General features: G+C 32.9%; 1 protein-coding gene across 5 annotated transcripts in view; it reads left to right on the plus strand.

Moving 5' to 3' along the window:
- Positions 1–26,442, plus strand: part of LOC106671048 (calcium uniporter protein, mitochondrial) — a 259,353-nt gene that overhangs the window by 21,279 nt on the left and 211,632 nt on the right. For 2 of the 5 annotated variants that reach the window (XM_014401810.2, XM_014401809.2), the window contains exon 1: positions 9,012–9,207. The exons of 1 other annotated variant lie outside the window; for it this stretch is intronic. In XM_014401810.2, coding sequence (XP_014257296.1) covers positions 9,094–9,207 — 114 coding nt within the window. In that variant the 5' untranslated portion in view covers positions 9,012–9,093. Of the gene's footprint in view, positions 1–120; positions 275–9,011; positions 9,208–11,832; positions 12,126–26,442 lie in introns of those variants that run through there. 2 more of the 5 variants (XR_001341159.2, XM_014401811.2) reach the window with 2 other exon arrangements.

Raw genomic sequence — 26,442 nt, forward strand, 5'->3', positions numbered from 1 at the left:
GAATCGAAACAGTTAAGACTTTACTTTGAACCATTTAAAACTAGAATCCGTTAATTTGGTCGGGGCCGAATGAAAGTGAGTCCTTTAAAAATCAATAGAAAATAAATTAAAACTTCAAATCACATCTGTTTTTTCGAAAGTTATTTTTTTCAAAAGACAATATTTAAAACTGTCGGGAAAAAGAGTTTATTATTGTGTTTTCTATTGTTTTACAATTATTGTACTTTTATGAAAGCTTCCCCCACATCGTTGTGACACCGAGAGAGGATCACATGTGAGTAACATTATATTTCTTTTATTACAGGGCTTATTGATGTTATATTGCTCAAGAAATCCTTGATTTAATCCCCATACAAGTTCAACAAAGAGGTGAAGGAGTCCAACTTGTAATATTATTTTCTTTGTCTATTTTGGTAAAAACAAGAGTTTGTAACGTAACCACTTCTCTTATATTGATCTATTTTATATTATATATACCTTTTATACTAATATACCCCCTATACTAGTTAAAAATTGTTCTGCAGCTCTCATCGCTCCTTTACACGATGTCCTGAACAGTCGTTAAAAACAGGTATTTTCCCCAATGCTTGGAAATGAACTTTTGTCATTCTTCTACATAAAGCCAGCGATAGATCTAATGTTTCCAATTACAGACCAATATCTATTCAATCCATGTTCTCCAAGATATTTGATTCCATTATTTGTAATACACTTAAAAACGACATTAATTTTTTTATTATTCCTCAGCAACATGGTTTCTGCTCCAATAGATCAACTGTTACTAACCTGCTCACATTTCAAAATTATATCTTAGATGCAATAAACTCTGGACACCAAGGAGACTCAGTGTACACTGATTTCTCTAAAGCTTTTGATAAAGTAAATCACACAATACTGTTAAGGAAACTGATGGATTATGGTTTCACCGGAACTATCTTGAATTCTCTCTGAGAGAAAACAAATAGTCAAAGTAAAATCATTGAAATTGTGTCCCTTTGCGGCTTCCTCGGTAGTCCCGCAAGGGTCTCATCTTGTACCAGACTCTTATTTATTATTGATATCCATCTTGCTCTCCCTTCTGCTCAATGTATGGTGATTAGTGACTGTTAATCGATAATTATTCAGAAAACGTGAGATCTCACCAGACCGCATCTCACAATTTCTGAATAATTACTTCTGCTCAATTTTTATTATTTGTTGATGATCTGAAAATCTATTCCAAAATTACTTCTCCTTCTGATTGCTTTCAATTACAAAATTCTATCAATGTGCAAACCTGGTGCATAATCACAAATTTGCTCTCAATGTCTCCAAATGCTACACAATTACATTCTCTCATAGGAAACAACCTTTTCTTTATCACTTCACTCTCCATGATTCTCTTTTAGCGCGAGTTGAGGTCGTAAAGGATCTTGGTGTACTTTTTGATTAAAAGCTCAAGTTTAAAGAACATATTTCTTCAATAAAAAATAGATCTATTAAGATGCTAGTTTTCATCATCCGGAACACCTATGAATTTAAAAATCCCTTGTTTTGTCCATCTTTATAAAGCTTTTGTACAACCCATACTAGAATACGCTACACCTGTTTGGAATCCATTCTATCTAAATTATCAAAAAATTCTTCAATCTGTACAAGACAAATCAAAAAAAAACTTTCTTACAAACTCAATCTTCCTCCAAACACTGCTTACCCTGGAATCCGCTCTGAATTTAAACTGTTCAAACTGGCACTAAGAAGGGATTACTTTGATATTGTTTCTGTATTTAAATAATTAAACAATCTTTGATAGTCCTTCTCGCCTCTCTCAGCTACAGCTACACATCTCTTCGCACTCTCTTAAAACCCACAAACTATTTTATATTGAAGTCCAAAGCTCTAACTACATGCTCTCTTCTCCTCTACACAGAATGATGATCAAGAGTAACAACATCTGCAATAGCATTGACTTCTTCAATAGTTCTGTGCAATCTGTGAAAAACCGTACCCTACAACCCTACGTTAGTTCAATTTTCTTACCAGTTTATATTTTTTTTAAATGCTTTTATATTTCATACTATTAAAAATTTATTACTATTTATTTCATATACTGGTTCACCTAAATCTTGCACTCTAGCTGATTATATATCTACAATGAGCATTATTTTCATTAAATATGTACCTAAATATTGTAGTTTCAATTGTCTTTCAGCTTTATTTTGTTTCCTTTGCCTAAATTTGGTTAGTAATTATGTCCTTCAATTTTTGTTGTTGTTCAGTTTATACTCTTTAATTGTATTTTTATATTTATCATTTATATTTACCATTTATAATATTACCATGTATATATGTCCTTATTCTTTTTATATATATTATTTGTATTTTTGCATATATTATTTTTACTTTTGTATTGTAAAAGGCCTTTTTATAGTGGATTTCAATCTGTAAATGAACAAATAAATAAATTATAAATAAAACTGGACCACATTAATGATCCAAGAAGTGGTTCCGATAGAATGAAGCATAGTGCATTCAACTTATGGTCTTTTTCAATCTCCTGTTAAGGCTGGTACACATTCATAGACAACTGTCTATAGGCAAATCGCCGATTTTGTCTGAGACTGTTGCAAAACAAATCCAAGATGGTTGACTATTCTGGAAAAATTAAAATTAGAAGGGAGTTCAAATTTCAGAAATTTTACCCAGTTAACCATCAGGATTTTGAAAATTTGCTACTTATGGTTGAAAATAAAATATGTAAGAAACAAGATTGAGAGCAACGATTCCAACCTCTCTGTGGCAAATGTTATACAACATGTCCGAAGGTTTCCATCCAAGCTGGGAGAACATACAATTGCAATTTTTGTCTGCAGGTAGTTGCAGAACAAGTGATTTGTTCCCAATTTGTCTACAGACAATCGCAGAACTTTGTCTAAAGACACGTGTTGAGCAATTTGTCCACGAGTGTGTACCAGCCTTTACAGTTGCCAGATGTGTCTACCAACAATACGAAGTAATTGAAAATTTTTTAAGGTTTTTATCCAGAAATTATTTGCACTTCCTGGCATAAATTTGAACGATACGATTTATTTAGAAATGACTACAGACTTGATTTATGTACCAACTTCACTTATCATTTATTTTGATCGTTTTATATTCTTTAGATAGAAAGTAGGCTAAAATAATTGCTTTAGAAGCTAGGATCAGTATCTTTGTATGCTCATTGGCTTGTGTTCTTTCAACCATTCATGATGACTGTTCTGTTTGATCACCTTGCTGACTAGCCAGATTTTCTTTTCTTTTTTCTTATTTATTTTATAGTAACCTATTTATTTTATAGTAATCCATCTGGCAGTTGGGCTGAACCATGTTTAGGTCATGTTTTTTAAAATAATCTCCTATAATTTTGTTAATAAAAACATATTTATTTTACATCCTTTAAATACACAATATCCTCTGCTAAAACAAATCTTAATATCCACTGAATAAGTTCAGTTATAATTTATAGTCATAATATGGAGGATGATTCTGAAGATGAGAACAGCATGAATATATTTATTTTCCTGGGTGGATAAGTGTGTATGGACACAGTCTGTGTGGAACGTTGAGTTCCGACCCATATACCTGTCAAAACAATATTAGGTTAACTTAGAATAGTAAACACATGGTTTTGGGTGAATGTATTTGTTGGTGTGAATAAAATGAGGAAGACAAAGTGAAAAATGCATTGCCTGCCTCCGAACCATTAGTTTAAGTAATAATAGAGTAGTTGTAACAATGTAAACATTAACAAGGATACTGCCAAGTACAACACATGGCACTAACTACATACTGCTAAACTAATACAACAAAACCACAAATAACCATTTTTATTTTTTATTTTTTTTTAGCTACATTGATATTTTTTGTGTATTGTTAGGTATAACAGTCTACATTTTACTCATCATTATCAATGATAATTTTACATATTATTGAAAAATAAATTCTTAAATGATCTCAACATTTGTCAAGTTGCTTGTCAAAATAATATGACTGTTTTGGGTACCTGTCTCTTTAGAATACGTTAATAAGGTTCCCTTTGTAATTACATACAATTATTTTATTATTGAAGTGATAGATATCAACCTTAATATTGCAACTGTATATGAAACATATAATAAGGTGAATTTGAAATTTCATTACACAATTGTAATGTAGAATGAGATGAGTGGTAGATCTCGTCCACTCTACTAAGCTAAAACTCATAAATTTACCCTTGAAGGGGATTACCCCTAAAAGAAACTGTGTCGATTATTATAAATAGTTTCAAAGTTTTGATGAAGTGGTATAATCATGAAAAACTGGACGAAGGAACTGAGTGTTTTTCTTTCTTACAAATATCCCTACCTCTGATTTTTTACATACGTCTATAGTATTTTATATCAATTCTGTTATGCTTTGTCTCCTTATTAGTCATTAATTTGGCTACTTCAGTTTATGGAAATGAAATATTAATATTGTAAGAAATTGTATAGAAGTACATGCATATTTATATTTATTTAGTGTCACACTGATCACCTTATATTGGTAAATCGTCTATAGTCAGAATTTAAAAAAATCAAGATCTGCTTCTTTAAGAGCTTTCTAGTTCTAGACCTTGCATTCTTTGCTAATAAACTTAATTTGTCCTTAAGCCTGTAGTGTAATGTTATGTATTCTATGTAATTGCCTTCATTAGTCTTATACATTAAATTCAGTTTGGGAATCCTGAGTTAAAATCATTTTATTTTTATTTTTTAATTCAATGATAATAGAACATCTATAAATGACGCAATTAACGAAATATTTAATAATATTTGAAAACTGACTACTTGTTTGGAGGATTAAGGTTTCTTCTGAAAACAAATAATTATTAAATGAACTTGTTCGTTAAGACTTGTTAATATTGAAAGGTATATTAATATATACTAAAATGTTGAGGCATATTATCAAAATGATAATTACTATTAAAGTTACATAGGTCATCATCATAGTATATTCTCAATATAAACATAACCATGATTAAGTTAAATATTTAAATAGAGAACAATTTTTTTAAATTTTTAATATTTGTTTATTAAAAATCATTTTTATACATCAATAAAATGGCATGTCTATTTTTAATTGTTCATAAAATGCAATAAAAGTGTTAAAAAAGGTCAGTTAGATGAGGAAGAGTTACTTTTTCAAAACTAATATACCCTCCTTATATAAAAATTAGTTTTATAAATTTCAACATGTCCACCGTTGTTCATGTTATGCTATTTTATTTTTCAAGATGAAATTTTTCAATGCTTCTCCTCAGATTAAAGCAAAAACACCATATTAAGTTAAAATTCTAATCAAGCCAAAATCTGTTTCCTGAGTATGATGAAAAAGCAAATAGAACAAGTTACAATAATTAATTTACAATAATTACAATTATATAATTGTAAGATATTATTTGGTCAAGCGGAACACGAAACTAGTGAATTTAATAAGAACAATTTGTTTTCTCCACTTTTTTCATAATTCCTTGGTAACATATCTTTTAATATAAACTGTATAAAAGCATTTGCATCATAACACAACTGACGTGGTTAATTGTGATTTTAATGCATTATTTTTTTGTTAGAAGGATGCATGGAAGTTTGTGTATCTGTTATGTCATATTATCTGTTACACCTCCTACAAGTGTTAAGCAGTCATCTTACTTTATAATTTCTAACTGGAAAATGTTTTATAATCTTATTCTCATTTACATGAAGTATAAATTTTGTAGAAAATAATCTGAAAAAGTTAAGAAATAAAGTTGATTTTTTTATTCATGTAATCGAGAAATCTGAAATGTATCTTCCACATAAAATAGCCTAAGGCCAAAATACATTAGTGTATTGTTGTTAGAATGAGTTTCAGTCATCGTATGGAAATACAAAACAACATGAGCAGGACATGAAGTATTTTTCAGCATTAAAAATGTTCTTAACTATTAAAAGTTTTTCAAAAGAAAAATTAATAAAGAGTTCTCCTTTGGTGTTATTCTTGCTGTTAGTCCACCCATCTTAAATATTAAAATAATAAAATTTAAAAAAAAATCAATAAGGTAGGTTCATGTTTACTTGCTTGTCTTAAACCACAATGTTCTTAGTTTTTCTCAATAGGATCAATCGAGAAGGATGTATAATTTAATGCATGTATGCACACAAAACATAACTTGTTTATATCATAAAAATAAAATTTTCTTGCTTTATTTGCATTTCTGAAATTCACAGGATATGCATCATTCATTTGAGTTGATAAATCTAGTATGAAAAGTTTTTTAATTTTTATTTTTAAATTTTCAAGTACCTTGAATCAATTGCTACGTAAGAGAAATTACAAGAATGTAAAAACCCAAATGAATATTGGCATTATTAATCATCATTTAATGCCATTCAGTTATTACACAATACCCAATTTTTATCATAGTTGACCAATGCATCAAATATTCATTCACATTCAAAATACTCCTTGTGAATCAAGTGAGGTCGGTTATGACCTGAGGAGGTTGAAAGCTCATTCAGTAGAATGAAAAGTTGCATAAGTTAATAAAGACAAAGCAGCAATTATCATATATTCCTCTCCAGAGTACTTTTGGTTGGCTGCCATCTATTGATAATGGCCAGGCTTTTGCTCTTGTATGCATGTTCTTCCAGGAACTCTGTATTTTATCCAAATTCCATGTGAGGATAGTCATTGGAAAGTTATATTTTGCGTCTTTCAACGTATATAAACAACGTTTAATGTTATTTCATTATCAGTGAAAATAAGGGTAAAATCAACAAAATCACCTCTAACTTTTGATTTTAAATCTCCAGTTCTAATTTATTTACGAAGGTCAAAATTATGCCATTGATTATACTAGTTTAAAAGGTTCTAAACCCCTGTATAGGTTCCGATAGATCGATGGTTTCATTTTAAAGTTACCAAAGTGCAAAAAACGGATATGACTTTGTTTCTTGCTTTAAATCAATTTACTTTGCTAAGTCGCCCCGTCACGCTTCAAAATTGTATTTGACATACAATGCTGCTGGCCATGGATATCTTTGATAATGAAATGCATAATTTATGACCAAGCCACAAATACCAAAGTTGGTTAACATTTTTTTAATGTAAAACAACGTTGATATTCGATTTTTGCACTCCTAAAAACATCTGAATAAATTTTGTGAAATAATCACAAATCAATAATTTCTCTCCAATTTTTCGCCTTCCAGATGCCTGTAATTTTTTATTTCGAAAATCACAAACAGTGATAAATGTGTGGTGTTTAGAGACCGTTAGTTAATGATTAGTTGAAAATCGTGATATGCAGTCTGGTGTGACGTCACACCAGACTGCATCTCACGATCTCCAAATAAACAGTGATAAATTTGAAACGTTTCCACCGATTTACTTGAAAGTACAAGGGACAGTAGAACTTCATAAACAACACATAATGGCAAAAATGTCGCCTCTAAAAAAATCTGGGCTGGAACCCGGCGAATCCAGCCCAAAAATGTATATTTTTGATTGTGACTGGACATCGTATGTAATGGGTTTAAGCGTTGCTTAAAACAAATTCTAATTGTTTTTAAAAAACTATAAGAAGGGACAGAAATAATTAATCGTAATTTTTTTTAAACTTTTTTTTTTTTAAATGAACCCTCGGGGTGGTGCCGTTGTTTTTGAATAAAAAAGTCCATTTGTAAGGATGTCAGGGTTAATCTTTGAATATTGTAATATTTGGCCGAATACTAGGTACATGTACATCCAAATTTTTCCAAGATTTGAGCATTTTCCGAAGATTGCTGCATTTTTCGATTGTTGACATAACGGAAGTTTGGGTAGAAGAGGGACGATGTGCTAATGTCGCGGTATCATCTGCTTATGTTGCAGTAAGTGCAATCGCATTTATGGGTATGTCAGAAGTAAAAATTATGCACTACAGAGGAATGAATATTGACCGGTGTGGCAAGGCACTTCTCAGATGTTTCTGATCCCTGTTTTACTTCGGCAAATTTTCATTCTATATACATACAAATACAACTCTACTTATATAAATAACTTTGAAATATATGCACAATAATGGTAGAAAAACAGTTTAAAAAATTACATAACTCGCCTAACATTTATTTTTTCTCGACGCCTGTCGATCGAGGGGTCTCAACGTAGGCCAGGAACTAAACGTCTCATATTTTACTTTTTTTTAGGCTGCTATGGCTCATTGGTAAAAAGCTCGGACAGGTGTCTAATATTTTTCTAATTCGTGTTAGCATAAAACGTCTCCCTTCAGCAAATAAAATTTCATCTAATTTACAGAATAATAACCTTAAAACAATGCACCACGAAGGTCAAGAAACCAAAAAAACCATATATTACTTTGTTTATTGGCTCCTATGGTTCATTGGGAAGAACGCATGGACTCGTTATATTTTTCTACCTAGTCACCAAAAACATTTCGTTAATATTCGTGATCCCAAATCCGTAGCTACGTAATCCAAAATTCATCGACTAAGGTTTTAATAATTTTTCTCCCCATTCTGAATTGTCAAATACGGAAATGTTAATTAATGAATAATTAGTGATAAATGAGTTGTTATTTTCGAAGCTGTGTTACCAGACACCGAAGTTGCGACCCTACACAGAAATCCCTTTAAATTATATTCGGTTTACATGTTCTTTGTTGCAACGTCGAAAATGAACAAATTTTGCCAAATCCTCGTTCTACAACGAGATCAGCTTACTTTTCAGTATTTTCAGATTCGGAAAAACTTGTTGGCTCGATTTTGAAACAATGTTGCGGTTGTAGTTATAATCGAACCAAAAATATCGAAGCGTATTAAGGAGAAAAAATGGTAGTAAGAAGCTAATCCCTAGGGGCAAACTTAAAACTTAATTTCGCGAAAAAAATTGAAGCTCACAACTGTGCAGAATTAGGAAAGGAAAGAGCTTTGCAGCCGATTTTGCACGACTAACATTTGAAACTAGGAGGGACTGGAGGCATTAGTCGCATGGGGCGCTTCTCGCGGGTCACCTCGTGAACGTCTCGCCTTCACCAGTCGACCGCGGCAGTCATCCAGTCTGAGGAATGGGAATATGGCGACTGGTTGTATTCTCTCCCGCTCGAAGATTTTCTTAGTGACTGACATAAATCGTGTTGTAAGCCTGACATGTTTGACTGCATTGAACCTGAATGGGGTCGTTCATGAGGTAAGTGGCGCTGTGTCGTTTCGACAACCTTGACTTCGCAGTGGTGTGGAAAATGAACTCGATCCTTCAGTTGTCAGACGGTCTCTGACGTTTTTTTTTGCGGTGCCCGCCCGGTTTCGCTGTTTTTGGCCCCTAGTTATCACGTGTCGATATGTCGTTCTAGCACCCGAATAAAACACCTACGAAGTTTAAAGACCAAAAAAATTGATCTCTTTTGTACATTTGTTTCACCGCCAACCTTTTAAATGTAACTAATATAAAATAAATAAAAATTAAACAATCTACCTCCCTTTAATATCTAATTGATAACAAATGATCAAAACTCAAAATTTAACTGCTCATATATAATATATATTAATGAAAAAAAATTAATAACGAACAGTATAAAAAATTAGATTTCTTGAAATTTGCAAATTTGTAGTCTTTTCTATTATTTAAATATAACGGTTATTTTTAAAAGGCCAAGGTCGCTGTAATTGCAAGTATTGAGTCACATCATTGCCATTTGGAAATATTGGGGGTCGTATGAGTAATAGAACTGGTCAATAGACCACTAGTGATTTGTATTTTAAAAAAATCATGTCTCATTCATGATTAATCATAATTATTTCTCTTTAGTATTGTGGATGCATTCTGTGATCCTTGTTTGCTTTTGGAAAGCACGGTTGCTTTCTAATCTTTAATTTTTTTTGTAAAGGTTTTATTGACGACGTCAGGCTTTTTAAATTATTTTTATACCTAAGGAAAATGATAGCCACCGTGGGAATTAGTTTATTCAACAGTAGGAATATGGTTTAATTAAAGTTCAGATTCTAAAAAAAAAGTTTAAATTAATTTTTTTTAAAAATAACAATAACTTATACAGACGTTTTTAAATTCACTATGTGGTTTATGTACAGAAATAAATAATTCCCAAAGAGATAAATGTAATGATAATAGTGAGATATTTGACCCTTTGCCGTTTCCACACCACTGTGTATACAAATTGTTGTCGTTGATTTTATAATGTTCTTTGTTATTCATTTATTTTTTGAATTATTTGCTTTTTTACTTTGTTTCCTCCTTTTTGACGCCTAGAATTAAAAAGGAAAAAGGTTTTTGTTCACTATTTTTACGTTTATTTCACTTTTCATCGACGGACTCGGGCGGCCTTAACGTTGCGGGATTGTAAACAATAACAAAATGCCTCGTGCTTTTTTTTTAATCATGTTAATTATTGATATTCATATACGCTATTAAAATTTAAATATTTTTTACAATTACCTTTAAATATGCTCAAGTGTGCCATTGTGTTAACGAGTGTTGGTCGTGTATTACAAAAGCTTGCGCTTATTTGACTTGAACGAAGCAGGAGAAAGTATTGTACAAATTGCTCATGTTTTACATAATTGAACTTAGCGTACTTTATTTAATTTTTAATACGCGACGTGCATTTAAATCGCAAGAACATAAATATTGTTGTAAACAACAGTTAAAAAGTTATTTCTACAAAATTCTAAGAAATCTCGGTTATGCATTTATGCATTCATCTGCTGAAAAATTAAGAAAATTAATTGAAGAAATAGTTTACGTTTTTAAAACAAATTTAATATTAGAATTTCGGAATTTTTTGTGGGTTTATACTGGAATTATTGATATTTTTTAACAAAATACTAATTAAAAATTTATCGTTTTTTTATTTCAACAAAATTTGTTTGGCTATTTAAACACTAAAGATAGAAGTTTAATTATCCTTTGGTTTTATCTTTTGTCATAACAATGCATCCGCTTAAAGTTTGATATATGTTACTGTATATTTTTTTAACATTCTTTTACCAAAATTGCATGGAGAGACGGACCAAGCGAAAATTTTGTGATAACCAATTGGAAAGAAAAAACATAAACAACAGTGTTAATGCGGTTCAATTAATAATTAATTGTATAAAGGCCCGGAAATTACAATTATTCTGTTTCATCTGAAGATGAAATTTGACTTAACTTTCCTTTTCATCGTGCTTTTGTTTTTTAATTATTTTGTTTTTAAATAGTTATAGTTCATTTTAGCCCGGAATAAATAATAATTTTTTATGCATGTCATATATGGGTTCGTTTTTTTGTAGTATATATATTTTTATTTAATTGTTTAATGGGAAATATAGCACATATTGTTAGATTGATAGCACTATTTTTTATATAAGGGCTTAAAACATCTTTCTAATTTGTTATGAAAAGTTAATAAATATTAAAATATTCAGTTAACGTAACGCAATGGCAGAACTGAATCGATAAACATGCAAGGTGGTACTTTGTTTACCAGACTTTTTTTCTACTTGACCCGGAGCTCGGTCCACTTTATACAAATAGCTTTTACTTTACTCCCAAAAATTTGTTGACCTTTATCAATTTTTCTCCTTTTAAATTCGCCGCGTTTCGCTGCAGGAAAACCCAACTTCCATGTTCCATTCTTCTCGTTATATTGCGGAAATTTTCTAAACGTAACGGATACGACCTTCCGAGATCTCAAGATGAAATTGAATAATGAACAATAGTGAACCAAACCTTTAAAATAAAAATCTTTAGAAAAGCAAAATTAAAGAAGAAATACCAAACTTTATATTGGAAGATAAAAATGGACTTGTTTTGCAGTGACGTATGGAGGGAGGACGTCTTTGGAACCCCCCGGCGCGTTATTTAAGGGGTGAGGAAGGAGAATAAAGGAGATTTATTTTAAAGGATGAAGAATGGAAAATGGAAGTTGTTTTTCGAGGCGGATAAGAATTACGGTCACCGTACTTTGAATGTAATTCGGTCCTCTTTTGTATTTAACCAAGTGCGGACTGTCTGTGCCATAACGATTCCATATTTTATGTCTGTGACAATTATAAATCCTTAATGATATGTGATATTTTTTAAACAAATAAATATATATTTCATTTGCATTTATTTTATACCTTGCTTTGACGGTGTCAACCAAGGAAGGTCAACCAAGTGTTTTCCACAGTGCATTCTTAAAAGCTATTATACTGTATATGTAGGGACATCTGTAAATACAAATAAATTCGAGTATCTGTAAATAAAATACATTTTCCTAATATTGTTCCTAATATGTATTTACATTTATGTATATGTATGTATATAAATAAGGAAACCATCAAACTCGTTGAGATTCCTTTGAACCAGAATTTAATTAACTTCGGTCACAATATATTCTACATGTAGCACTACGCATAAACAGCTGTCATATTTTTGACGAGAGATAATATTTAATCCATTTACAGGTTTACGCATCGGCATTGGGATTATTAAATGAGCCAAAAATAGTATTTGAAAAAGATTTACGTCGTGAAATCTAACGCAGGAGTGGCTGTATCTATTTTAACACGGTTCTTATACTAATGCCACCCTCATTGCTCTCCCGCAGGGCTAAACCTGTGAAATATTCTCGACGTATCAAATGGGAAATATAAATTTAGACAAGGATATTGTTGAAGTTAATAGGTTCGGGGCATTTTTGTAAACAGCTCACTCGGCGATTATATGCGAACAAACTAGTAAATCGGGTCAATAAATACAATAATTTTATTAGGATTGTAAGTGAATGAAGTTAGGTACGTCTAATAAAAAAATTGAACAATTTTCACGTACAATTATACCCATTTTTTCTTCTAAATGCTTGGGCTTGCCTATTACATGTGTCCGCTGGAAGGCACTCATGAACACCCTTCTGCCCTTCTGGATGGGGCATGTTGGATTCTTTGCTGCCTTTACTATTTAACCATTCCCCACATGTATATATGGTCCTAATTCGACTTTAAATAATTACATTTACAAATTAATCCCATTACATAACAATAACCTAATCTAAGTTTGGTGGGACTCAGAGAACTCGATATACTACCGAGTACCCACCCCTAAAACTAATATAAAATTTATATACAAAAACCTAAGTTTGGAGGCCGGCAAGGTGTTCGTAAACGCAAAGTCCTTCCGTCATTCATACATTCATGGTACCTTTCAAACCATATCAACACGTAAATATTAAGAATCTACCGTGGTATATGACTCGCTATACTAAGTGTTCGTAATTAGGGCTATGTACAATTTTAATAAATTTTTTTGCGTTAGCTGATGAGCCGGAGCTAAGACAATTAAACAGATTTTAATTTTTAGTTATTCTAAACTTCCTTTTTATTTTTTATTTTTAAATGTTTGTACTTTCTTGTAGATGTTAACATTTCTTGATGTTTAAAGTGTTAGATGTATCGACCACTTTTTAACTCATGAATAATCTAGATCTTTTCATTCAGACGATAGCAAAATCCAGATTATTGAACATTTCTTGAGGCTAAAATACTTTTATAATTAATTGGAAACAAACAGTAGATGCTTTAGTTCATTAGTTCGTTGAATAGCTCTTCCCTTTTGAGTTTGTTTTGGACATTCCATTATTATATGACTTCTGGTTTTATATTTATTCCATGTTTTTATATACCGGTATCCGTGGTTTCTGTTTTTCCACAATTCTCTAAGTTTGTTTAGAAATGGAGTTTTATTTGTTTGTAAACCCCTCATATTTCTGATTCTGTATCGTTGTTTCCAAGCTTCAATATACCTTCCATGCAGACCGGTTATGAATTCTGCTTGCAGAACCCCGAACAGCGAATTGGATCCCATCTTCGTTCTTTTTTCGCAAACGTACCCACTTTTTCATTTCCATTTATGCTAGCATGGGCTCGAACCCACATAAATTTCGCTTATTTATTTTTCTAATAAACTGTGTATCTTCCATATAATTGCATAGTTGATGTAGTTATTTCCTTCTAAATTTATTTATATGGCATGCTATTTCAAATCGATTAGATTTATTTGTTGTATACTTACTTTTTTAATAAATAGAACAAACAGTCCATATAACTGCTATTCTGACAGTTATTTATCTGGAATTTTTATTTCACGCAGATTAAGAAGTCGTATGTTGGAAAAATGCTTCTTTTTCCACGTACACAAAATTAGTCCAAAATTTTAATTATTCTAAACGTTGGTAGTTATCAGGCCCTTCAATATTTTAAATGAACGGACCAGTTTTCTGACAGTTGTTTATCTCCAAGCACCATTTCTACACTTCTTGCAAATGATGGTTCTACTTACAGATTTGTTGTTTACAACGATCCAGATTTCGAGCATTAAACCATCTTCGTCAGTTTGAATAATTTACAAACAGCTTTATTCAACCTGACGATGGTCGTTTAATGCTCGTAATCCGGATCGTTGTAAACAACAAATCAGTGAGTAGAACCATCATTTACAAAAATGAATCCACATATCTAACCTTTGATTGGGAATAAGAAAAACCAGAGTTTCATTGCCTAATTCTCTATAACTATTGCATGCTAGATCCTTGCGATGTAAAAAACATTTAGTCTACATTTTTGTTTATACTATTGGTTGGTATCGTTAAGGCTGATTTCTGCTTTTTCACACATTTTAATACCACTTCCTGATGCTAAGAATATTATTTTTACAATACTCATTCGATTAAAGCAACATCTGTTTGGGGGGGGGGTTAATAACTGGATCTTCAAAATGATCAGTTACCACAGTTATTGCCACTTCAACGTTATTCACTCGTCAGTAATTGGGAATTTTATGAGGCTTTGGTTTATATGCTTACTACGTTATTTTTGTATTTGTAACAGAATGGAGACTGTTTTCCAAATTGATGAGGATGAGATAGTAGTGAAACAGCAGAACATATTTACCAAATTGCCAAAGCCTCTAATGTTTGGGAATTAAGAAAAAAGTTTTATTGCCTAATTCTTTAAAGATCGATTAAAATGTACCAAAGTATATCTACCAGTTTAAAAATTGCGTAAGTAATTTTCGCTATCTATTTTATCGTTTTTAGGTAACGTGTTATAAAAAATTTAAAATTTACTAATAAATATAAAATACGTAAAGGAATTAAAAGTAAATTAAAGAAAGTAATTAAAATAAATTAATAAATGAAGATATAAAATGAATATATTTTGTTCAAAATGAACTAATCTGATGGTTGAATGTGGTGTCAATAACTGGTTCCTTTCCCTGTCAAAAATTGGTACACACATATCAATAATAGGTTAGTTCCCAGTGGATAATTACTTTTGCATGTGAACAATTGATGAAGAAACAAAAAAACTTTGAAATATAAAGATAGGTTAATTAATACAAAAGCTATTGGGAAAATACTTGAAAAATTACGTTAAGGGTCAATAATTGGTGACTACCCTTTGCGCCGTACTAATAATGTCTGACAGTTGTTTGCAAGTATTCTCCAATATTCAACAATGCCTCCATAATTTCCACTATACTTAGCTTGGTAGCGAGCAGGCATATTTCTGATTTAAATAAACTATATGTCTCTCGAATATTCCTCATAGGTGTTTATCTGCACTATTTGTACTTGTTTACTGCCAATATTTCCGAATGATGAAAACAAACCAATGTTAAAATTTCAAACCGACAATAGTTTCCCATTGGCTTCTGTATCTTTGTGCGAACTGTTTGTAGTTTCAGTACAAATGCCTATTTCAAAAAGTCTTATCTGTTTTCGTTTGTTGCCACATTTTCAGTTAATACCTAATGATCTCTCATTGATTTATTCGTGTGTGGTTTATTTAAAATATACTTTTCGTCCGATGTGTTCGTGCTGCTACTTTAATTGGTTATTATTAATTCATGAATATAACAGTAAGTGACCTGTGTACAACTCATTGGATCCTATCACTATTTCGAACCGACCGCGGTATGTTCAAATAAATTAACAGTTGTTGTCACACTTATCAGTATAATAATCAGTGTAACGGTTTGTCAAACGGAGGCGCTCCGACCTTCGGGCCAACTGACATTAACAGAAGAATGAAAAATGTAAAATAAGTGTACTACTTCATTGGTAAGTGTCGGCAGCGATACTGACCCTCTGGTACTCTTAAGAGTCCTTGAACAGGAGAATTAATCAAAAAATAGGTCAAAAGCGATGACAACCGAACATCTATTTTTGAAACACAATCCGTCTCATGCTATCTGATTTTACTGTTGTTTTTGAACATGGCATCTTCTGGGTCCTCTATTTATTGCGATATATTGCGTTGGTTATTGGATTTCTTAGATTGAGAGTTAGATTGTATTATCGATATGTATGGTAATGATGGAATATCGAGATTTCGCCATACTGAAAGAAATATGTACAGTGCAATTTATAAACGTATTCTTACTCCTGTATTTCTTGAGTCCTGAAACAACTTTCAGTGTGGAGATTGAAAATGGCCTGCACCCCGGACTGTAAACAAGGAGGCAGGTGATTCACACACACACACACTCGTCATTGGAAGTCTACTTTCGATTGTAACGGATTATTGGAATATTACTACGGTTGATTTTTCCTACAATGTGATAATTCAATAATCTACTTTTTGTATTTCAAATTTACCAAGTTTTGCTGTGATCGAGTGCGTACGTATTGTTGTTTCTCGAAGCAGTCTCTTCATGATTTTAAGTAGTTTGATGTTCGTGAGGTTTTCTCTTAAAGTCTGCGGGGTGATTAACCGTAGTTTGGTCGTTTCTGAACATTTTGTTCTATCAGACGGGTTTCGGTTCCACGCTATCTTCATTGTGTGTGGGTCTGTTGCAAGATGACTGATTTAAATATTCACCCACAAAAATACCGAACACTTGTGTTTATTTATTATCCATAAAGATTAATAATTGACTTAAAATGTAAACCCAACGTTAATAACTTGTTTACCTTAACAGGGTATGACTAATCCTTTTACAATCTTTATGTTACAATTAAAGAAAATCAGTCCAACTTCACCATTTAGAGAGCCAACTTTTCGTGTGAGTTAATTGGTTTTTTAAATTATTTTCTTTGCTGAAATAAATAAATTTGAGTAAAAATTAATAAATAATTTTTTCTAAAAGCATGCTTTTAAGTCGAGAAGATCTCGCCCAGGCAGATGCTTTGGCCAACGACGGACGTTGTATAGTCCAAGTCATGGGTATGCCGCGTTTTACTGTCCACGATGGTCTACAACGGTTTAAGGCCATTAGGTTAAAGGAAGTCTTGATCGAAGAGGAGGTAGTGGTCGACCGCGATGTAGGTCCGCTAGAGCGTTTTATTCCAATTACCGCACTATGGAACCATCATTTGATTAGCAGTCAGCTAATCGCAAATCAGCAGCTCGCTTGGACTCTCGAACAATTTGTTCTTTTGACAGATGAGTGACGTTTTGGTTTACGGCAATAAGATGAGCGGCACTGTATGTGGAGAAGACGTGGACCTTCATGTGCCAAGCATGAGAGTCCTTTTCAAAGATAGTTATGTATGGGTGGAATCAACGTTGATACCCGTACCGAACTGATAATCATATAGGATGGATCTTTGCTGCACTAAGGTACGTTGAGGAAGTTCTTCTGGAAGAAACTGGTCCCATTCGCTCCATGTATCGGGGGGGGGGCAAGTTTGTGTTAATGCATGATAAAGCTCGACCTCATGTGGGGTTCGAGTTGTCACCCGTTAATTGGAGAATGTAGGATTTACCACAATGAATTAGCCAGCACATTCTCATGACATGAATTCTATAGAACAATTATGGGACGTGTTAAAGAGACGGGTTAGATATCGTTCGCCGCCTCCAACAAGCGTTGAACAGCTTCAAACCGCTCAACAAAACACGAGCGTCGGTTTTTTTGTCTTTGGCTGTACTTATTACTTAATTATTCTGTATAGAACTGTGAATAGTGAGATGACTATCCCCTTTTGTCAAGATCAGAACCATTCGTTTAATCATCGTAGCGGGTATTTTTCCAATAATACCAGTTATCATAATTAACAATTGACGTAACGCACTTGAAATTATAGAAACACGTTAAGAACAAACAAAAACACAAATCGCGTCACACTCAACACTCAAATATTTTTAATGACAGGCTTTTGCTCTTTAAAATGAAATCGTTGAACAAAATCCAATATAAATTACACATAATGTTATAAATTAGCAATTTTTTATCAGCAGATTTGTGTTATTTATTAGTTAATGATTCCTGTTCATGTAGTGATTTATATAAGGTGAATTTATGAATTCTACCATTCATGAATTCTTTTCAGTACATAAACACTTCAGAATGTTATCGAAATAATAATTTTAACTGATCGTTTAAACGCTTATTTAAACTGGTTTGGTTGAAAATCAATAAATACATCGACAAATATTTTGTGCGATACTTATCAGATAATTATTGTCGTCTTCAACATTCTTTCCTGTGATTCATCACAAGCACGCGTCATGTTAAAGGCGTTTCTTTCTGGACACGGCCCATAAATTAAAGCAACATCTTAATTGAAACAGTCCCCAGTAATCATCTACCCAGATGCGCCGTCTAAATGGTTTTAACCTCTAAGTGATAAACACTCATGTTAATTATGTACTTCCTCCGTTATCCGTTTATTAATTATGTATTACTCTCCTTCGTGTAGAATATGATACTGAAAGGTTTTGAGTTATAAGTGAAAGATAAGTGTCATGCATTTTGAAAAGACCGTCGGTTGAAATATTAATTCCTCATCTTACCCACCGCTGCTCTGGCCATTTACCTTTCATGACTTCCTTCGTGAACGACTTGGAGTACTGGTGAAAGTGTTCTTCTATACGTGAACCTAACATCTAAGACTTTACTCCGAGAACGTTATGTTTTCTTGTTAAAAAAAAAACTGTCGGAGAGGTGGTGGGGAAGGAGGGAAATAGATAGACAATCAGATAGATAGAGGAGAGGGTGAGGGAGAGAGAGTGAGAGAGTGAGAGAGAGAGAGAGAGAGAGAGAGAGAGTGAGTGGAAGAGTGTTGATGATGGAAAGGGACGGAGTGTGCGTGAGAGAAGTGAGTTAGGGAGTGACTGAGTAAGGAATGCTGATAAGTGTGTCTAGTGTTATGTAGGTTTTAGAAAAACATTTTCTTTATCGTGCCATCGTTTCGATCTTTATTGAGATCATCTTCAGGGCCTGGGATTTATAAACAGTGTTTAAATTATACAAATACATGTACGATGTGAAAAAATGAATTTATACAATGCTAGAAATTTTAGATTCAATCAAAGTATTAGTACTCACTCAAAGTGCTTGTTTTCTGTGTACTTGTGTCATTATTGTGTGTCGTGTTGACAGTGCCAGTGAGATATTGATGCTTAATGTATATATGTACGTTGGATTTTGAAGGGGTGGGGAAGGAAGTAGGGATAGAAAGATATTTTATATGAGGAGTCGGCTTCTTTGAGGTGAAAGGAGCCGATAATGCGAAAAAATGGGTAATGGTTCGGCCTGATTATCCTTTCAGGATTATATAAACGGGGATAATTAGGGAAAGGGAATCCAAATTGTTGAAGAAACAGACTATGTAGAAATGTTTGGTGTGTGGAATATAATGATTGTTTTATATATTATATGTTTTGTGTGATGTGATGATGATATGTATGTTATCGATATTGAATTCGGTTAATGATATTAGCTTAGCTGCGACTGAGTTTACATGTGTCCTTTCTGTAATTGATGCCGTGTTTATCTCTGTTGATGTAAACCATTTCTAAAAAGTTGCGTTTATGTTTGTTTTGTTCTGGGTGTAATATTTTTGGATTGTTGAAGTCAAAATTGTGTTGGTGTACAAAATGGTGGGTAGCCAGTGCTGTAGGATTTTGTTTGGGTTTTTTTCAGTCATAAATATGTTGCTTTACTCTCTTATCCAGATATTGGGGTGTAATACCGTGTAAGTTGCCGACAATTTAAACAATTGATTTTTTAAATTACATCAGATTTATTTGTTACTGGTGTGGGATCTTTAATTTTGGAAAAAAGTGTGTAGATTGTTTTGTAGTTTTTGGAAGCTATAAAACAATCCACACACTTTTTTCACATCCTACATGTATTTGTTTAATTTAAAGACTGTTTATAAATCCCAGGCCCTGAAGATGATCTCAATAAAGATCGAAACGTTGGCACGATAAAGAAAATGTTTTTCTAAAACCTTCGACACACCAGACCGCATCTCACGATCTCCAAATTATCATAATATTGATACGTTTTGAGAACTCAACTCTAGCTCAGCTGTACTTAATCTTAATTGTTGAGAGGAGAAATTGATAAAATATCAACAATTATTTCTGTTAAGTACTGCCAGTACCTTTTTAAAAATTTATCTTACAATTAGACTTTCAATATTTAATAGGTTTTCTTTTTAAGGTATTTCTGATGTATTCTTGTATGTATATTGTTTGCCTAATTGCGTTGGCGCATATTGTAGAATATAGAATTTTTTCTCTTCTTACTAGTACCCCTAATGAGATGGAATTTATTTACCACAAGCTCTCTGTGACATATATTACATGTTTTACAATCATTATAATATATATTTATATACCTTTCAAATATAATTATTAGCACTGCACATAAATAGCTTGATATAGTATTATATTTTGAAAATTTAAGTTAAATCAAAGTTAAGGTTTTTAATAAATAAAAAAAATCGTCGTTAAATGTATTAATTATTGCTAAAAATGTTGGTGGCCATTGTCCTCCGTGTAACACTATAGCACGCATCAAATCGGGTCGTTCCTTGTACCTTGGTAGTCGTCGATAATGTGTCCCCATGTTTGGGCTCGGCCCCCATGTGCATCCGAAAGAGTCATCCTCGTGATCTTGAACCTTTTTGGGCGTACTTTATTTTTTTCGTGACCAGAGAAAAACTAAACATTATTTAGTGTGATTTGTCATTGTTCTGCCACATTTCATTCCATTTTGGTTGGAGGTTATCTCGGGTTGTTCTTAATACAAGTAGTATCGGTGCCAGGTTGAAAGTTTCCGTTATGTCCTTGCTTCTCGCCGCTTCTTCATTCCCCTCTATGCGATTTGCGCCTTAATCCATTTTCTTGAGATTTTCCATACTTTTCTTTCCAGATAGGTTAACATGTTCCAAATGCTTTAGACTGTCCTTGTCGTGCGTTTTCAGGTCTTAGCAAGTCAATAAAAGTATGGCTGTGTGTGCTGATAACCACCCACGGAACCCTCCGACAGCTTTTACTTGAACCTATTTAGGTGCATCTTCTATCCCCATTGACTAGCTCTCTGCCTGGTTGTTAGAGCAGCGCCAGGCCAACTTGTAGTACTCTTAGACATTAGAACTTTTTCCACATGTATGACAAAGGGGCATCCTGATTTCCCATCTATTTTGCTTCCATCGGTGTAAATGTGAATAGAACAATCGTCACTATTTTTCCTTTCGATTTCTTTGTAAACGGATGGGCGAAGAATAATAGAATATTTAATAGAGAAAGCTTTATTTACATATAATACATTTGAGATTTTGTTGATATTTTAAGTATAACTAATTACAAAGATTTAAAATCTGTCTGCTCGCGGTCGTTACTGTGGGATGGGAAAACATATAAAATCAAATAAAATCATATTAGAAGGCATAATCATCTATGATTATATAATTAGTTAGATTTTATAGAAGCAAAGTGGAGAAAAAAATTGCAATTTAAAGTTTATTTTATAAAAATAGTATATATTTTCTGTTTAAAAATTAAAAAGTTGAACAAGTTCAAACCTGCACTTCTAGCCGTGTCGGGCGAACTGTATGGCCATTCGAAAATTGAGTCCTGTCCATTCGAAAAAATGGACATCGTTTCTCATCCCAGATAGTGCATCGGACCATGATGAAGTGGAATAAGGTTTCGATCGACCTTGACTTGCAAAATGAACAGATGCCATAATACTCTTTCACCACTAGGCTGAATTCAAACTAAGAACTCCACATCTGAGTTCTGAACCACCGAAATTCCGAAAGTGCTTAGCTTCGGAAGTAATTTACATTTAGGTTAAACTTTGTGAAGCCATGAGAAGGGTTTGTTTAGGGAACAATTCTCAATTGTGTGCACTTTTTATTATTAGCCGTTATCTTTATATTCCTGGCTTGTGCTTGATAAAAAGATTGGAAATCGACCTAGCCATCGAGCAAGATTGGTGAAGTTAGGGGAGGGTACACTTACATAGAGATTACCAATGAGCGAAGCACGAAATTTTTTTAAATATAATTTATAGAGCTGTTATTCGGGACAAACTTGCTTTCGAAGATGATACCGCTTTGAAAGTATAGAAAAATAAAGGTTAACCAGTGCAACAGAAGTTATTAAATGTATAATTTATGTGTTGGGATGGGCAGATCAAGTAATTTCTTAACAAATAACTACAGTACTTCGTCCACTTTTCAGAACGTTGGAAGTCTCACTCATGGTAACACAAAATTGAAATGAAGGTTTCTTGTGTTAATAAAATAACGTAAATAATAAAAACTGCCCAAAATGTAGAGTATGTTTATAAAATAACCTGTTGTTAAGGTTGATATCTCAGCTTATCTCAAATCGTAAACCCAAACGCATCTTCGGGTCGAGTTTTCTAATCTTATCTACGGAATCCATTAATAGTATTAACACAGTTGATTTTAGGGAACGTGGCTAATCTCATGTTGATTTAGGTGCATTTGTTGGGCTTTTAATAGATTTTTTCGTGTGCGAGTGTATGAAAGCATAACATAAATAAACAAATATATGCAGAAAGGAAGATGGTAGTAAATTATGAAAGGATAAATTTTGTCAATTTTGAGTTTGTCAAGTTGTCAATAGAAATTGTTAAGTTTGAATTCACAGTAAACACCTTATCAGCCCATCAGTAATTCAGATCACGGACTTAGAAATAATTACTAACATGTGACCCGGCTGGAATGAAAGACCCACAAAAATACAACATATGATATTTGTACAGAAAACGAACTTCCCGGATCCTATGTCGTAAAGTGACGTATCAATATCATTTTTTACGAGGGTTCGCAACAGCAGAGGTCATATTAACCCTCAGGGTGCCGGTGTTTTTGAAAAAAGCCCATTTGTAAGTATGTCGGGTTCGAATCCAGCGGCCCTGCATTCGAACCCGGGACCTTTACCCTACAGTGATGAGCGCCGTGTCAACGCCTAAACCGTTGCGGCCACCGACGCCCCATCATTGTCATTAAATTATGTATTTATCTTGTTTGTATTGAGAAAGGTCCGTTTATTTGATAATATCAAACTTTCTAGGGAATTTTGACTGATATCCTAATTAATGTAACATGCTAAAGGTTAATTTTGAAAATCGTATCAGTACGTTTTTTAAGCAATGATTTCCAATTTTATTTTCCCACAATATCATTAGTTGATAACCCAGGCCAGCATTGTTACTGCAATGCGAAATAGTTTTTCATTTGAATGTCGTAGGACGAGATGATATCATTCCCTGTGTTTGCGGTAGACGAAAATCGCCCAGTAACCCAAATCGATATTCAACCTCCAGCAGAGCCGACGAACCTCATAAAAGGAGGAAACGCGTATTACGTTTATTATTTTTATTTTGCGACCTCCGACGAGGAAACTAATAAAAGCCCTTCTTAAAGTGATCAAGAAATTTATTTTCAATTTATTAGCATTTTTAAACTCATTTTAAATGTGTGTTCAAAAGCACTAAAAATTGGATTATTCATTTTTTATTACTTAATTTATAGCAATAAATTAAAACAAAAATTTCAGATGGTTTAAGAAAGTTAACTTATATATCGTGAGATAATATAATTCTATTCATATTTTTAGGTACGGCAAACTATATTGGTCATCGGCAGCTTCTTGTTTGTTGTTCTTTTCTTCTCTTTCAGTATTTTGTTCCCTCAAATTCACTTTGCTCACGATGCTGCCAAAATATGTTTGTGTGAAACATATGTACGCCTTTGAGTGGTCGTGACTCAAAGCCTTGTAAAAAATGTTCATGTAATAAACCCACAAACTTTACACATATAACAGAAATAAGAACATGTAAAAACAGGGTTATCTGCTGAGCGTTAATAATACTCCAAATACTCGATATTCTTCGTTGGGAAAAAGATACATCCATTCACGCCAATAAATTACATTCTCACTGCCCTGGTGAATACGATATTGCTCGGGGATATTGAGGACAGAGCCCTTTCTGTCGCGCTAATAAATTACATTCACGCTGCCCCTGACTCATGATATACCTCGGGGTAATTGGGGCAAATAGCTCCCCGAAATTCACACTGCCCCAGAGTAATCGATATTCCTTGGGGTAATTGATGAAGGAACCGTGACATTCAAAAAAATAAATTATTCGTACACTAGATGTTATTCACGAGTCCTAGAGTACTCGATATTCCTCGAGGTAAAGACATTCACGCTAATAAATTATATTCACAAATCAGACTTCATTCACACAGCCTCAGAATACTTGATATTCTTCGGGAGCTTTACTTACACATTAATAAATAACATTTCATTCATTACATTAATAAACAGCTCTTATCATTCACCCTTTTTATTCAAGCCAATAAATGAGACATACAACATCTCATTCATTCGTTCCCGAGTACTCGATATTCCTCTGAGATCGAGGGGTCTGGATCCTCCATTATTGCTAAGAAATACATTCATTCCAATAAATAACTTGGATAACTATCTCCATTTATGATTGTTTAAAATATTTATGGTTACATGGGAACAGCGATTTGTCTACATTTCGTTATTATATAACTTATAGTGACAATTTCGCTACAAACCAGGCACCTGCTCAATTCCCTGTTAGGAGGTGCCCATGTGTGATGCTGGTGTGACTTACATGCAACTTGATAAGTATGCCATTTTCTCTTCTACGCCCATCCTCCGCTGTTCAGGGACCAATTTTTTTATTTAAAAGTAATTTTGATGAGTTTCTTTCGGTCGAGCGGATTCTTCACCTGTTTTTTTATTATCTGGCAACTGTATTTTTATTTCCGCTGGTTGTACTCCTGAGTGGTTCGTTTGGTCTCGTGGCTAACTTTGCGTCTGCTTCTTCTTTAGTGGTTGTACCTATGTGCCTGGGTACCGGCAACAAACAGTTACGGTGCCGAACAGATCAACTAAGTTCTTTTTATTATATTGTAACATTCATTGTATAGATCAAATATCATCATGGCTGCCAATGCAGGTCTAACTTTCATTAATACTTATAGAGTAATTACAAGTAGAAAATGTGTGAATTATGTAGATAATACAGTTTAAGGCATTGACAAATATAAACATAAAGTAGTATATTGTTTAAAGAAGTATACCAGAAAGAACCATTTGTTTCTCTCTAGTAATAGTTTGTTTTCTGCAGTAATGGTTGTCCTTTATCATCCGTCGAAAGCTTTGCCGTCCGTTACAGCAACCCATGAAATTATTGCGACAATTGTTCATTAAATTCCACAGTTTTTGTGAACTGTCCAACGAGCTCGTAGTCTAGTGTAATAATTTTGAGATTCAATTATCTATCTTTTATCAAGATAATTCGTTCAGTTTTAATCTATTTTTAATAATTGTTATATTAATAATAATAAGTCATAAGCATAATTGGTTGTTTTTATGTTTATTATTATTATGTTACTATATTTTATATAATATGATAATATTTTGTATTATTTTAACTACTTGGTTAAGTAAGCCCTCAGGGTGCCGGTGTTTTGGAAACAGCTTATCTGTAAGTAGTACCCCGGACGTTGTGAAGTACTGAAAATTGTTTTTTCAAAGTCCTAGTCGATGTTATCGCACTCGGAATATTTGTTGACTTTTGAAAATTGTTTGTTCAGAGCAATCACCAAAGCGGAAAAGCCAACAAATTGACAAGTTTTTGTTTTGAACTTGTGGAAGTTTTAGATATTTGATGGCTCATTCATTAGTTACGTAATAATTTAAATTATTTCTCGTTACAGCCGCCTTCGTGTAATTAATTATGGTTGTAACGAAAACACAAAGCACGTAATCCAAGCAATCTAAGCAGTGGTTTTCTCTTTGAGGCAATAAAAAAAATCATTAAACGACAAAAAGGTTAACAAAATACCCTGTAAAAATACGAGATCTCAAATGAATCTGAAGATTTTGTAACTCATTAACTAATTTTTTTTCTGAGTGTTTTCATAAGAATGACTAAAAAACATTGCTACATAGCACAAGAGGGATAATATCAAATTATTTAAAAACGCTACGTCTTATTTTACAGCCCAATAGATCCTAAGCCCAGATGAAAGGTACATATTTCAAGAATGTTGGACGAAAGAAATATATGTATTCTTTCAAATTCTCCTTATCCCTGATTTTATATAACCAATTATAACATTAA

This window comes from Cimex lectularius, unplaced genomic scaffold (genome assembly GCF_000648675.2).
Source record: "Cimex lectularius strain Harlan isolate CLEC.00 unplaced genomic scaffold, Clec_2.1 scaffold46, whole genome shotgun sequence".
NCBI lineage: Eukaryota > Metazoa > Arthropoda > Insecta > Hemiptera > Cimicidae > Cimex > Cimex lectularius.